The following is a 13,486-nucleotide window of genomic DNA, read 5'->3' on the forward strand; positions in this document are numbered from 1 at the left end:
CCTCCCTTCCTGGCCACACATTAGGATCACTGGAAGCCTTGGAAAACAGTAGTGCTACGGCTACCCCCGAGAGAAGCCCAGCCAATCTGGTCTGAACATCTACATGATTCTAATGTGCAGCCATTGAGGTAGAATCACCATCTAAGAACACAGAATCAAGGAGCAGCAAATTCAGTCCGAGCATTTTTAAGGCTCTTGAAGACAAAAAAAATGTTGACTTTGTATGCAATGATGTGTCTTTAGGCAGGATTCCAGTGGCCTGGGTTTTAGCAGGTCTTTGGGGACAGGTCCCAAGATAAAAATCTTTAACACTGCCCCCCCCTCCCCCGACTGAGCTGAAATGGTTTCAGAGATGTTTTCCTCCAACTTGCCTTTAACATGGAGAAATTCCACAGGGCTGGAGTGGGAGGCACTGAGCCCACAGACATGTGTTCTTGCTTCCCAAGAACCGGATTCTCCAAGTTCTATGACCTCTCTGCTCCAGAGGCCTCTTCTGCAAAGGGGGTAAGGCTTTGTCATGGGACAGCCACAGGTTTTGGGGTCTACCCTGCTTTCACTACTGCTTTCAGCAGGACCTTCCAAAGCCCCTCGGCTGTGTTGGTGGTGACAGTGGAGGTGATTCACTGTCAGGGGCTGAACAATGCCCCTCCCCAAATACATGCTGAAGTCCTAATCCCAGTACTCAGAACGTGACCTTATTCGGAAATAGGGTCATTGCAGGTGCAATTGGTTAAAATGACTCCAAACCACATTCGGGTGGACCCTAAGCCCACATGGCTGGCCTCCTTGTAAGAGGAGGAAATCGGGACACACCCACACAGGAGAGAAGGTGCAAAGGCAGAGTGTGAAGTGCTGTAGCCGTGAGGTAAGGAATGCCAGGGACGGCTGGCAGATCACCCCAAGTCAGAAGAGGCAAGGGCAGCGTCCCGCTCAGGGTTTCAGAGGGAGCCCGGCCCTGACTAGCACCTGACTTCGGACTTCTGGCCTCCAGAACTGTGAGATGATCAACTTCTGTTGTTGGAAGGTACCTCGTTAGCGGTGATGTGCTATGGCAGCCCGGGGAAACTAAAAGAAGGACAGTGATGAAGACGCTGCTGGCAGCCGAGCCTGGGCTTGCACCTTCTCCGGGGCTAACAGAACTTTCTGTGATGACAGCCATTTTTTGGGTCTGTGCTCCTACAGTAGCCGTCTCCACCTAGAGCTCTCGAGTACTCGACATAAGGCCAATGTGACTAAGACACTGAATTTTAATGAATGAGCTAATTAATTAAAGTAATTTAAATCACACCACATGCCTAGTGGTTCCCGTCTTGGTGAGCGTGGTTCTCCGTGCCCTATCATGGAGGCAATGGCTGCTCGAGCCCACGCTCTGCCCTTATGAAGAATGAGGGTCCTCACGTGATGCAGGGAGAAACAGAGGCTTACTGAAGCTAGGTCATTCGTGGAAGCAATGCAGCTGGGCTTTAACTCAGGTCTGTCCAAGTCCCAGCTCTCCCTAACGGTCCCGCTGTCCTACTCAGTGTCTGACATTAGTGTCTGCTTCTTTGGGGGGGGGGGGGGTTAGGGAGAGAATGAGGACACGGGCTTTCTCCAGACATTTCGGTGAGAATGGTGTCATGCCTTCATAACCCCTGCATCCCACACCTGCTGCCGCTGAGAAGATGCTGGAGCTACAGAAAGCGGCTCAGGCCCCAGCAGAACACCTGTGTACTGTCCGGGTCCCTTAGGAGCGGAGGCTTGGGTCGCTCAGGCCCAGCTGACGGCAAGCGTTTCCCTCTGGGTGTTTGGATCTTTTGAAAGTTGTGCTTTCAAACGGTGGGGCCATGTGCAATGTTTTCCTTGTCTGGCAGCAATTTGTTTTCACACTTTGCTGTGGGAAAGTTAAGTCAGGGAGTTTAGTCACATTTTGGACAGGTGAGAAACTTTAAACTGGCTGCCACCACTGGAACCCTTAAAATATGGGTTTTAAGTTCAACTGCTTTCCTTTGAAGGCTGCTGCCGGCAGCGGGCGGGCAGTTTGGGGAATCCGCCACAGGGAAAATAATGGGGTGCAGAGCCTGGCCTTATCCTTCTACAGCCTCACTATATTTGGACATTGTTTTCCCAACTGTTTCCCGATGAAGTCGGGTATTACTGGGGGTCTAGTAAAGGGAGACATAAACTACAATCTAGGGTTCACCTGAAGCATAAAGTAAATGTTTAACAATAATTTCTGCTACCTTCAGCTATCTCTGACTAGTTATTTGTTTTAACCTTTTTTTTTCTTTTGCCCCCCACATTTTGCAGTGGGAGATAGTTTAGATGCTCGGGAAACCTGAAGACTTTTCTTGTGGGACACAAAGCTTGAAGAATGACATTATTTTAGAAAGAGTCGCCCTTTGAGCCTGTTTTCTTGGCTCTCTGTGGGCTTTTTCTTTACTAGGGTCTTGACAGCCGGGGCCTCTCCTCCAGGTATGTGGGTTTTATAGACCAGAATGTGCTGTGTCAGCCCCCGAAGCTGGGGAGGCGGCCTCAGAGTTTCTGGTCTGGTGGGCAATGATTACTTACTGAGCACATTCTTCTAGGTACCACAAACACAGAAAGGTGTAAGGCGGGGTCCTAGCCTCTCAGCACTCACAGCAGGGGCGCGAGGGAAGCAGGTCGAGGGCCGGGCTGGTGCCCAGGGCTCAGCTCTCAGGTCTGAGCATCCTCAGAGCTCTGTGCAGAGGGGACGCGCCCCCCAGACACCCACAGCCCAGCCCTGACCTGCGCGGTCACAGCCAGTGGGGTCTGCGAAGACCCCGTCCAGGACTGAACCCTCCCAGCCCCCCGGGGTCACACGGGTGGCTAAGTGGGTGGGAGCGAAACAGCAATAGAAAAAAAAGGTGAAAAAACGTGATGGGGGCCAGCGTTCGGCTTTGGTGTTGAGGCACAGTGGGGAGCGGTGGAGACCGGGCAGCGTGAGCCATGTCTGGGGGACAGGGCTCGGGCACTGCGATGAGGAGGAGAGCCACCGGTCGCGCTCAGCTGCTGGGTGGGTCTCGGCCAGGGACGAGACCGTTGCTCTGGCTTGGCCGGTCGACCAGGCTCAAAGCTGCCCGCTCGCAGACAGTCTGCACCAGCACCTGGCCCGGCGGGGCAGGCCCCCGAGGAGGCAAACCTGAGCCTCTGACCCACTTTAGATCGAGCTCAGCAAAGCCTCGCCCTCCCCATTCATCGCCCGGGGCAGACGAAGGCCCCCGTGCCTGCCCTCTGGGCCCCAGTGCAGCGTCCTGCTGGAGGTGAGAAGGTGTGTGCCTGTTGAACAGGGCCGCTGGAAGGCTTCCTGGTGTCCGGGGGAAGAGGCAAAACTTCCTCTCGCCAGCCTGGATGCAAATCGTTTCTCCTCCACAACGTGGGGGCACTACTAGAAACAAGCCCCCAGGAGCTGGCCCAGTACAAAATACACGTCAGCGTATTTTATTAAGAATGATAAGGACCAATAATGACAATGCCTATTATCATCTTCACTAGGGTGCTTGCTATTTACAGGGTGAGGGAACGGGACCACTCTCATGGTGTTTCTTAGCTTTGCAGACATGACCTGGGACCTTGTACGGGGTGCCTCCCAGGAGGGAGGTGGCCTGGGGGGTTCCCCCCTTCTTCTCAGGAGGCTCTGAGGCACCCTGAGGGGCTGGCCCAGGGGCATGCTACTGCACCTCAAGACTGCCTCCCCCAGGCTTACTGCAGCAGCCTCCCCCAGCCCTGCATCCGATGCCCTTAAGCACTGAGCTGACAAGTTCCCCGTCATGGGGCCTAAGCTCTGCCTGGGGACTTGGGGCACAACCTCTCTCTTGGTGCCCACCTCATGGGCAGTTACGAGGACTGAATGCATTAACCCATCAATGCTGCTTAGAACTGTGTGTGGCTGGCATGAAGCAAAAGGGCAATACATGGTAGCCTTTATTAACGTTTACATTTATTGGTACTATTAGGTCGACCATATGGAAGTGCAGATTTTCAACATTTTTGTTTGTCATGACTAGGGGCAGAGGTGTCCTGGCATCTAATGGGTAGAGGGCAAGGAGACATCTAAACATCCTATGCTGGACAGGATGGCCCTTGCCAACAAGGAACTATCTAGAACAAAACTCAGTAGGTTGAATTCAAGTCTACCTCATGGTATTCTACCATGGACAGATTAATATTCTCAAAACATCCGTTCCCAAAACCTACATGGCAACCGCTGCCCAGAGAAGAAAGGCTCACTTCCAGTGGGCTCTGTTCCCCAGTTTGTCTCCAATCCTGCCTCGTCCCCCTCTCCCTGCTGCAGCTGCGCTGACCCATAACAGCAGGTCTCCTAGACATTCCAGGGGGTTATTCCAGAGGTTATTCTGGGAATAACTTCTCAACATCCTCTCCCACCACCAAACCCTGTGGAAGCCAGTCTAGTTCCCACCTGCTCTGGGGGCTTTTGTCGTTTTTCATATGGGAAGTCTCTTCTCTAACACGGCTGACCGTGGCAATCACTGGTGGCTCTTTAAAAATGTGGTTCCTGGGTCCTGTTCCTGGATGTGATTCAGTGGGACAGGGTGGGGGCTAGGTGTACTCTTAGAAGCCCCCAGGGTGATGCTTGGCCAGTTTGGGAAACTCACTGTACCACGCATGCATCTTTCTTATAAGCAGCTCCTTGTTCTGTTACCACTTGCATGGCTGACACTTTGCTTGCACCTTATTTTGATAGACTGCAAGGATGCTGGAGGGCACGGACCTCACCTAAGAGACTACTGGCTACTCAAAGGTATCCAGCATGGAGCTTGCCCTCCAGAAATTCTAAGTAGTAAATTAAACTCTGATTCTGGAATTTTCACATTTTATGGAACTTAAGAGCCACTTGATATGCTTGTCAAAAAAAAAAAAAGTAGATCCTAGGGGTGCAAGGGTGGTTCAGTGGCAGAATTCTCTCCTGCCAAGTGGGAGACCTGGGTTCAGTTCCCAGCCCATGCACTCCTCCCAAAAACAAACAAACAAACATTCAACAAATGGTGCAACAATGGGACACTCATGTGGGAAAAGGATGAAATGTGACCCCACCATACAGCATTAAAAAAAAAAAAAGTAGATCCCCAGCCTCCAACCCGGGGATTCTGCCTCAGTGGCTCTGGGTTGGGACCCTAGAACATGGATTTAACTGACTGGTTTTGAAGCAGGTGTCTCTCAATCCACTGTTCTGATTCTCCGACTCGCTCCCCTGCAGGGATCTCAGGGCCCTCTGGCATGCCTTTTGGAGGCAAATGCTCTTTCAAGTGGTTCAACCCCAGAACCCCAGAAGACCAGGGGACACTTACACACATGCTGGCTTGTCTTCCTGCACCAAAAACCTGCAGGTTCCATGGAAGCAGAACTGACTGTGGGAATCTGGACAATCATTAAAATGGGACACCACAGCTGCGGCCATGGGCGGGTCTGCTGGGGAGAGAAAATGCACTGGGCTCACATCCACTGCACAGTTGAGGCACACACCCCTGACCCCCACCGCCACCCCCTCAGGCCAGGCCACGATCAGAGGCTCTGGCTGTGCCTTCCAACAGGTTTTATTAATTTATTTTTTAAAGAAAATAACATCTCCCCCAAACATTCAATGTAATCAAAAGACATCAGGGACATTTTATTATTTAAAGCCTACTATCTGACAGCCACCTAATTTCACTTTCGCAGATCGGTAGTGCTTTTTCTTTTTTGGATAGTGATCATTTTTTAAGATAGCTTTCATAAAAATTTACTTTAAAAGCAAGAAACCAGAAGAGAGGTGCAAAGAGTATTACTAAATATTCAATTGATGATGCTGAGGAAGAACTAACAATTAATGATCCAAAAGACGTTCACGATATATCTAGGGTGCAATAAGTGGACTTCCAATATTACCTGTATGGGAGGACTTTACTTTAAAAAACAAAACAGAAATGTAGCCATTAGGGAGTCTGGGGAGGAGAAACATTTAAATGGAGGCAGGGCTTCTCTTGGGTGGTGGGGTCTGGAATGGGGGGGCAACGAAGGTGATTTGAAGCAGAGAAATCCACCTACGAGCAGCACTGCCGGCACTAAGAGAATCGTGACGGGGAGAGGGAGCCAGCCTCGGGGGAGATGGGGTCTGCTTGCAACCTCTGGCACCTGTAACCCCCAGGAGCTTGGAGTGGCCACCAGACCTCTTAGGGTTTCTCACCCTTGGCTTTCAGGTAGGAATAAAAATATCCAGCCTATTCAGGAGCACGAAAGGAACAAGCACGTGAACAGATCTGCAGACTAGCCTGAAAGGCGTCACCTTCAATTTCCTTTATTCAGCTCCCCTAGTTTCATTTTGTCCAGAAAATTTTTGCGGCACAGTAGGCAGCAGTTTCAAAATGGCACAGTTGATATAGGTTCCGTCGTTTCTTTCAATGGGCCCTCTTTTGCTTGTGTTTTGAGTATTTGGGATTGGGTCTCTCCACTTACGTTTTGGAGAAATATGAATGTTTTGGGGGCCCTTTCTCTTTAAGAGGGGCAGAGCTGTATACCTCATGCTCTAATTGTGGGGTATCACCACTGAATATTAAAGTCACGTGCCATCTTTCTACTCATGAATCGCTTCTAGAAGTGGCATAATTTTAGAAATCCCATTGGAAAAAAACAGAGGCAAAAATTCAATATGATCTGTAATACAGAAGGTAAGAGAAAGAGTTCAGTGGTTAAGAGCACGGGCTTTGGAGTGAGAGAGTGCAGGCTTGAATCCTGCCCTGCTGCCTGGATGGAGAGCTCGACCTCCCCCAGCCTGCCCACAGGTCCGTGAGATGGGAACCCCACCCGCCTCCTGGGTGCCGTCAGGAGGAACTGAGGGGAAGTTTGCAGGGGACAGAACTCAACAAAGTGTCTGGCACACAGCTCTCAGCTGTTAGCTCTGAGAATCCCAAGACAATAATAAATCCCCATCTATGATAAGACTGCCACAATATATAATCTCCCCCCTTCCCCATGGGCTCAGTGACGCTTAACCACAAGTCCAAGTTACTTTCACACATGAGGACAAGCAGAGAAGCCCAAAGCCAGCAGAGATGCTGAGCCAGGGCTGCCGGCCAGCCTTGCTCCTGGCTGTGGGTTCCCCAGGGAGCAGCAGTGGTTCAACTGCTTTGGCCGTAGGTGGTCCGTGAACGGGGCCAGTCACAAACAGCGGACACTGGGATGTTACACTGGGACTAGAAAGGGTCTACTAGGTCCACACAAGTGGCCCCTCTGTGCTCCCTGAACTCATCAGGGAGCAAATGCACAGAGACGGAGAGGCTGAGGACTGGTGGAACTAATGTGATTTAGATTTGCAAAAAGGCTCTTGATCTGCTCCACAAAAGGCCATTCAAGCAGCCACCTCCAAGTGGCTCGAGGGAGTCAACCCCTTACCAGGGCTCAGAGTCACGCTCCTCAGAGGGTTCCGTGGACCAGCGGCCTCACTTCCCCTGGGAGCTTGTTAGAAAGCCCAGGTCAGCGGCTCCACTCTGGACCTAATGAACCGGAATCTCTGGGGTCGGGGGCTGCGGATCTCTACTTGACAAGCTCTCCGTCAGGTTAACTGAAATGGAATTGCTGTACCGTGACACTGACCTTCTCCAGGTGATTGTGAAGCACACTAATGATTGAGACACACGGGCTTACATCTCACAGGAAACAGATGCTAGAGATGTGTGGCCACTTCACTCATTGGAAAACCAAAACAACGGGGGGGGGGGGCCTGTAAGAGATCCCTTAGGAACTGGTCGTCTTTTAGCACTTCACACACTTGTATGGCATTAATGAGAGCCTTAAATCTGCGGACGTTCTTGATGGTAAAATGCCAGATCAACAGAAACATATTCAAAGGAAAAAAAAAAATCCTGGAGTTGACTTCTGGGAACATGAGTCCCCAAACCCAAATGGTGAAGAATGGACCCAATGATAGTCTCACTTAAGCTGCATTTCATGTTTACTTTGCCTTGTCTCACAAATGACTTGAGGAGGCTTTATAAAAATATGTATCATAAAAGGGGATGCAAATGGGAAAGGTGGGGGTAGGGGAGGAGCTGGAGAAAGACAGGAGGAAATAGACAAGCAGCAAGAGAGGGAAGGAGAAATCAGGACAGAGGAAAATAAGGGTAGGGTAGCAAAACCAAAGAAGTCGGGCATCAGGTTAATCTGCAAAAACGCACACTAAAAAGTCACATGTGCATGCTGCAGCTAAGCGGCACACGTAGCTCTCTGCCTCCAAGCAGTCTGAGCAAGGACGCACAAAAATCATTCCTGATCTGCACGTGCAGGATGGGTCGGCTTTCCCCGACTGTGTGGGCCGAGAGCAACTTCTCTTCCACAGGTGCTTCTGAAGGGGACTTCATGCGCTGTTGTATCGTGGACAATACCCTTGACAATATCCCAAAGATATTGTCCACACAATATTGGACAATATCCAAAGACACACACAGAAGCATTTGCCAATATAAACCGTCTCTGTCCTTCATCTCATACAGCTTGTTGGGAAGCTAGCAGAGTCCAGGCTATGAAGAAACTCCATGCGATGGTACCGGTGATGGTGGCAGAGGCAGTCCTAGCATGACCTGCTGCTTCTCCCCGAAATCCACAAACACATCTCATGCTGAGGATCAGGTGTCTCGGCCTGGTGGGACAAAACCCATCCCTTCCCTACGTCCTGAGCATGCGTGAACATTCCCTGGAGACAGTCTGAGTCTGGTGGGCATGTTCTATGGCTTCCGTCTCACACCCCGGTGGTATATCTGTCTGTGGGGAGGGAGCAGGGTTCCTCTACTGTGACACAAACACGAGAGGGGTGCTGTGCTTAGAACATCTCTCTGCACCGGCCACGGAATGAGACCCGCTGGCCGTGGGTCCAACCCACTAGTGAAGCTGACCTTGCTGCGTCTTCTCTGTGCGAGTAAAACGTCTTTCCACCAGACCCCGTGAATTGTTTTTGCTGGCGACCCTGGTAGTCGTACTGGAGTGGACTGACATCTCTTAGGTGTCTCTCCTTCTTACTGACAGTGACCACAAATAACTTGTGGTGGTTTTGCTCTTTGCATCCAAAGGCCAGGGTGAAATGAGGAGTCTGATGCTTAAAATGCAAGCTCCTGGTCCCCTATAATTTCACCTGACTCAACCCAGAGGGCACTGAGGGGATGAGGGAAGCTCCATACTAGTCAATTATCATGATCATTAAAATAGTGTTTATTTTTAAAACCTTTTTACCTAGTTGCCAAAGTGATATCTTTACTGTAAGAGATGTCTGAAAATACCAATATACAGTTAAAAAAAACCTAGAAAATAAAACCCATCTTTAATCTACCACGTAGAAAGAATTATGGAAACACACTGCATACAAACACACATGCAATCTTACTGTTTCTATTTTGCTACATACTTTTCCCCCACCAAAATATAAACACAAACATCTTAACAGTGAGCATTCAGTTAATGACTGCACCAGGTGCTGTCCTGGACGTGACCTGGAGAAGTTCAGTGCACATAACGTGATGATGGATCCTGCTTCCCACTGCATATCTGGCAACACTCGCGTTATGTACCCTGATTTTAACATATTCTTGGCCTTGATCCTCTGCTGGGGCTGTGAATGCATTGTAGACGGGACCTCTTAAAAACATCATTTTAGCTGAGGGGTGGCCCAGCTGAGTGAGCGTGGGCCTTCATCTGGATTACTGGAATCCTTTATGAGCAGAAGGAAAGTTGGATGGCGAGAAAGTCACAGGGAAAGGAAGGCGGAAGAGAAAGGAGAGGGCACTGCCATGTGACATGAGGCAGGGACACCCGCCAAGGAGCACTGGCAGCCAGCACGAGAATGTTACAGACCTCGGGGAAAAAGCAGTGGCTGGGGACACCTTGATTTAGCCTTCTCCAGCCTCAAAACTGTGAGGCAGTCAATTCCCACGGTTTAAGCCAACCCAGTGTGCGATATTTGTGATTGCAGTTTAGCAAAATGAAGACAGAGTTTTCAATTGAAAAGGTTTTCAATTACGGAATGCACTCTGCACTTAAGAAATAAGTGGATAAGGAAGAGCAGACCAAACAATGGTCCTGAGTATGAGTGCCATTCTGTCTGCTTCTGCTGGGCAACCTCGGGGCGGGCCAGGCCTGCTGACCATGGGGCGAGGGGGGCATCGGGCTCGTCTACCCCAACAGATGCCCGCAAGGCCTGTGACCCTCATGCACACACGTTCAAGTTCTCTATGAAATAAAAACCATGCCACGACTGAGATGGGGAGTTACTGTTCTGATTTGGAGGCTTTTGAAGAAATTTGTCGTAGAGACCATGAGAATCAGCAAAGAAAACTTCCAACACCACAGAGTTGTCAACCTGGACAGACAGGATTATTCTTACCAATGTTTCTAGAAGTTTTACCAAGTTCAGGAAGAAGTGAGCACAGGTAGGGGAGGTGGGATATCATTTATGGAGAGCTTGCTGTGTGCCAGGTGCTTTCCGTCCCTCCTTTCCGGAGCCGAGCAGGGCAGGGGTCACTAAACAGCTGCTGCCTTCCGGTTCCCGGACAATGTGTGCCGTACTTACGGCACCACCTCCTTGTTGGGACAGAATTGCCCCTAAGTATTTTGTAAAAATGGGAAAACCTCCAACTTCCAGCATCTTCCCAAAGTAAGAGTTTTTTAGCCCCTCTCTTGGGCACTGAGGCTGTCTCTCCCTTCCCCCATCTCCTTCCTTTCTTTTCTCTCTCTCTCTCCCTCCATTCTCTTTCCCTCTCACCCTCTTTATTTTTCCTTTTTCTTGTTTCTGAAAATTCAGGGAAATGTCAGAAAGAAAAGAAAGGCCTAGAGACTTGATTTTTTTTTTGAAGTTACTTAGAAAAGGAAGGCGGTGAAGGCTGACAGTGAAACTTCAAGAATGGCCTCCGGGGAGGTTCGAGGGAAGAGAAGAGCTGGTTCTCGCCCCCCAGGGAGGACTCGGCAAGCTGTGCTCCCTCCAGGCACACAGTCTGATATGAAAAGCAAACCTTCTGGTTTTCAGGCCAGACTCCATCCTGAGCTCATCCACTGCTGGGATGTTAAAGGCACTCACTTCCTGCTGCCCTGAAGTTTATGAGCATCCTCATCCAAACGTGAACCAAACACATGCATTGCAGACACCGCTGTGCCCTGGGGAAGCTGTGAAAGCTTTGCCCAGAGACCACAGACCCAGTAAAAGGGCCTGAAGCCCGGCCCCACTCACAGGAGGAAGGTCTGGAATAGTAATCATGGGGCAAGGAAACCACAGCTTTAACTCCCAGGAGAGGTCCTCCCCGCTTGCAAGGGCCGGGGGGTGGGGGTGGGGGGCATCTGGACAGCGCCTTTCGGCGGCCTGGCTCCCGGGGGGCAGCGCCCCACCACTCAGCACAGTCCTAATTGGACTTCCGTGGGAGCCGGCGGCTCCTCATTCTCTCCTCCAGATGTCAAAACTGGGAACCAGCCTGACCATTACAAACCTCACGTCGTTTATAACCATTCATTACTTCCTCAGGCATCACGGCCAATTTTTGGACCGTCTAATAATGACGTCTGGCTTTCCGGTCGGAGTTTTCTGCCAAGGTTTTCGACCTGGGATTACATAGTTTTTCTTCAGACACTACAATGGCAAAGCCAATTTACGCTTCCTGAATGTCAAGGAGAAAAGGCCGGAGATTCATCTAATGAAGAAGAGGGAGAACGAGCAGCAACGGGGCAGCGAGGGGAGCGGATAAACCTCGGATCCCAGCTCTGGCCGCCCCGGCATCAGGGCTTCCATCCTGCCCTGCCGAGGACCAGGCTACGGCGACAGGTGGCTCTGTGCTCAGTCCCGGGATGGGGAGGTGCTCACCAGGGCACGAGCGGACCCATTTCCCAGGGGTGGAATCCCAAGCTCAAGTGTGGCAGCAGACGAAGCTGTCAGATCAGCCAGGGCATGTGAACCGAACGCCCTTTCGCCCTGAGGTTGTGGAGGTGCTAAGCCAGGGCTTCCAAAAACAAATGGCAAAGAACTTGGGCTCTCTCCAGATGGAGACTGGTGAGCAGGGGCTCTGGTCCCCTGGGCATCTGAGAGGCGAGAATAATAGAATTTTTAATAAATGATCCCAAAGAGAAAGGGCACTGGCCTTGGCCACAGAGAGGAGCCCCCATCCAGGAAGATGATCAATAAGGAGGTTTTCTGGGGCTTTGTGTGTGAGCAGGCCCAAGAGGTAGAGGGAAGCTTTAAAATGGGCAGTGGAAGGCAGGGAGGTTCAGGAAATTAATCCCAATTCCATTTATAACAGAAACAGGAAATTTTCTTATACTCAAGCACCACCGATCAACGGAGGGAACTTGGTCTTGCTGCTTCTGGAGGGTTTGTGTTTGGTGAGAGGATGCAATCAGAAGAATGGCAAACATTTTAAAAATAATAGATGTAAAAGAATTTAAAAACAGAGTTTGGCTTCAAAGTACCATAATTTAAAAGCAAAGGGGAATTCATTTTACACAATGAAAGAGAAAAGAAACTTTAGTGATGCTGAAAAGGCACATGATTTCCTATATATGATACCTGAAAACAATTTTACTAATTCTTCAGCAATCTTTTCCAACACTGGCTAATTTTGACCCTGTTGGACTTTTCACCTTTCTCTGATCTTAGGCTGGCTTTAGGACCTACTACCCCTGCCTTCCCCAATGAAGGGACAGGAACACAACATTATCTCATTAAACTTCAAAACCACCTTGGGGAATAAGCATTATTATTCTCCATTTTACTCGGCTAAGAAAATTAAAGCTTAGTCTTGCCAAGGGACATGTGACTAGAAAGTATTGAAATTGGAATTTTAACTCAGTTCCTTCTGAACTTAAGAGAACAAAGAACTGAGGAAACTTAGGATGCAATTCAAGCCCAAGAAGACAAATGCTGAGAAGGCACATGATCAAGATAAACAAATCATGCCAGCACTGAGGAAGGAGAACACTCAACTTAAGTAGCTTCTAATAACCAGAACAAAGCCCTCTTAGGAGATACAAGAGGAGGCCCTTCTTTATTTTGGGGGCTGTGTTAGTTCGAGTCAGTTGTCAACTTGGCCAGGTGAGCATACCTAATCTTGTTGCTGTGGACATAAGCCAATGGTATGTGAACCTCATCTGTTGCTAATTACATCTGCAGTCGGCTAGGAGGCTTGTCTGCTGCAACGAGTGATGTTTGACTTAATTGGCTGGTGCTTAAATGAGAGAGTGCAACGTAGCACAGCCTAGCAGCTTGGCATTCCTCATCTCAGCACTTGCAGTTCAGCCCAGGCCTTTGGAGATGCAGAAAGAAGTCACCCCGGGGAAAGTTGTTGGAACCCAGGGGCCTGGAGAGAAGACCTGCAGAGACCATCTTGTGCCTTCCACGTAAGAAAGAACCTCAGTGGAAAGTTAGCTGCATTTCCTCTGAAGAACTAACAAAATTAATCCCCTTTTATTAAAAGCCAATCCGTCTCTGGTGTAGTGCATTCCGGCAGCTAGCAAACTAGAACAGGGG

At 49.9% G+C, this 13,486-nt stretch overlaps 1 protein-coding gene across 4 annotated transcripts in view; it reads right to left on the reverse strand.

The window, feature by feature from the left end:
• The window catches only part of TGFA (transforming growth factor alpha), a 101,479-nt gene that overhangs the window by 12,516 nt on the left and 75,477 nt on the right, over positions 1-13,486 (reverse strand). For 2 of the 4 annotated variants that reach the window (XM_077134495.1, XM_077134497.1), the window contains exon 3: positions 5,307-5,424. In XM_077134495.1, the coding sequence (XP_076990610.1) occupies positions 5,307-5,424 (118 nt within the window). Of the gene's footprint in view, positions 1-5,306; positions 5,428-13,486 lie in introns of all 4 variants that reach the window. The other 2 variants (XM_077134494.1, XM_077134496.1) reach the window with 1 other exon arrangement.

This window comes from Tamandua tetradactyla, chromosome 17 (assembly GCF_023851605.1).
Source record: "Tamandua tetradactyla isolate mTamTet1 chromosome 17, mTamTet1.pri, whole genome shotgun sequence".
Taxonomy (NCBI): domain Eukaryota; kingdom Metazoa; phylum Chordata; class Mammalia; order Pilosa; family Myrmecophagidae; genus Tamandua; species Tamandua tetradactyla.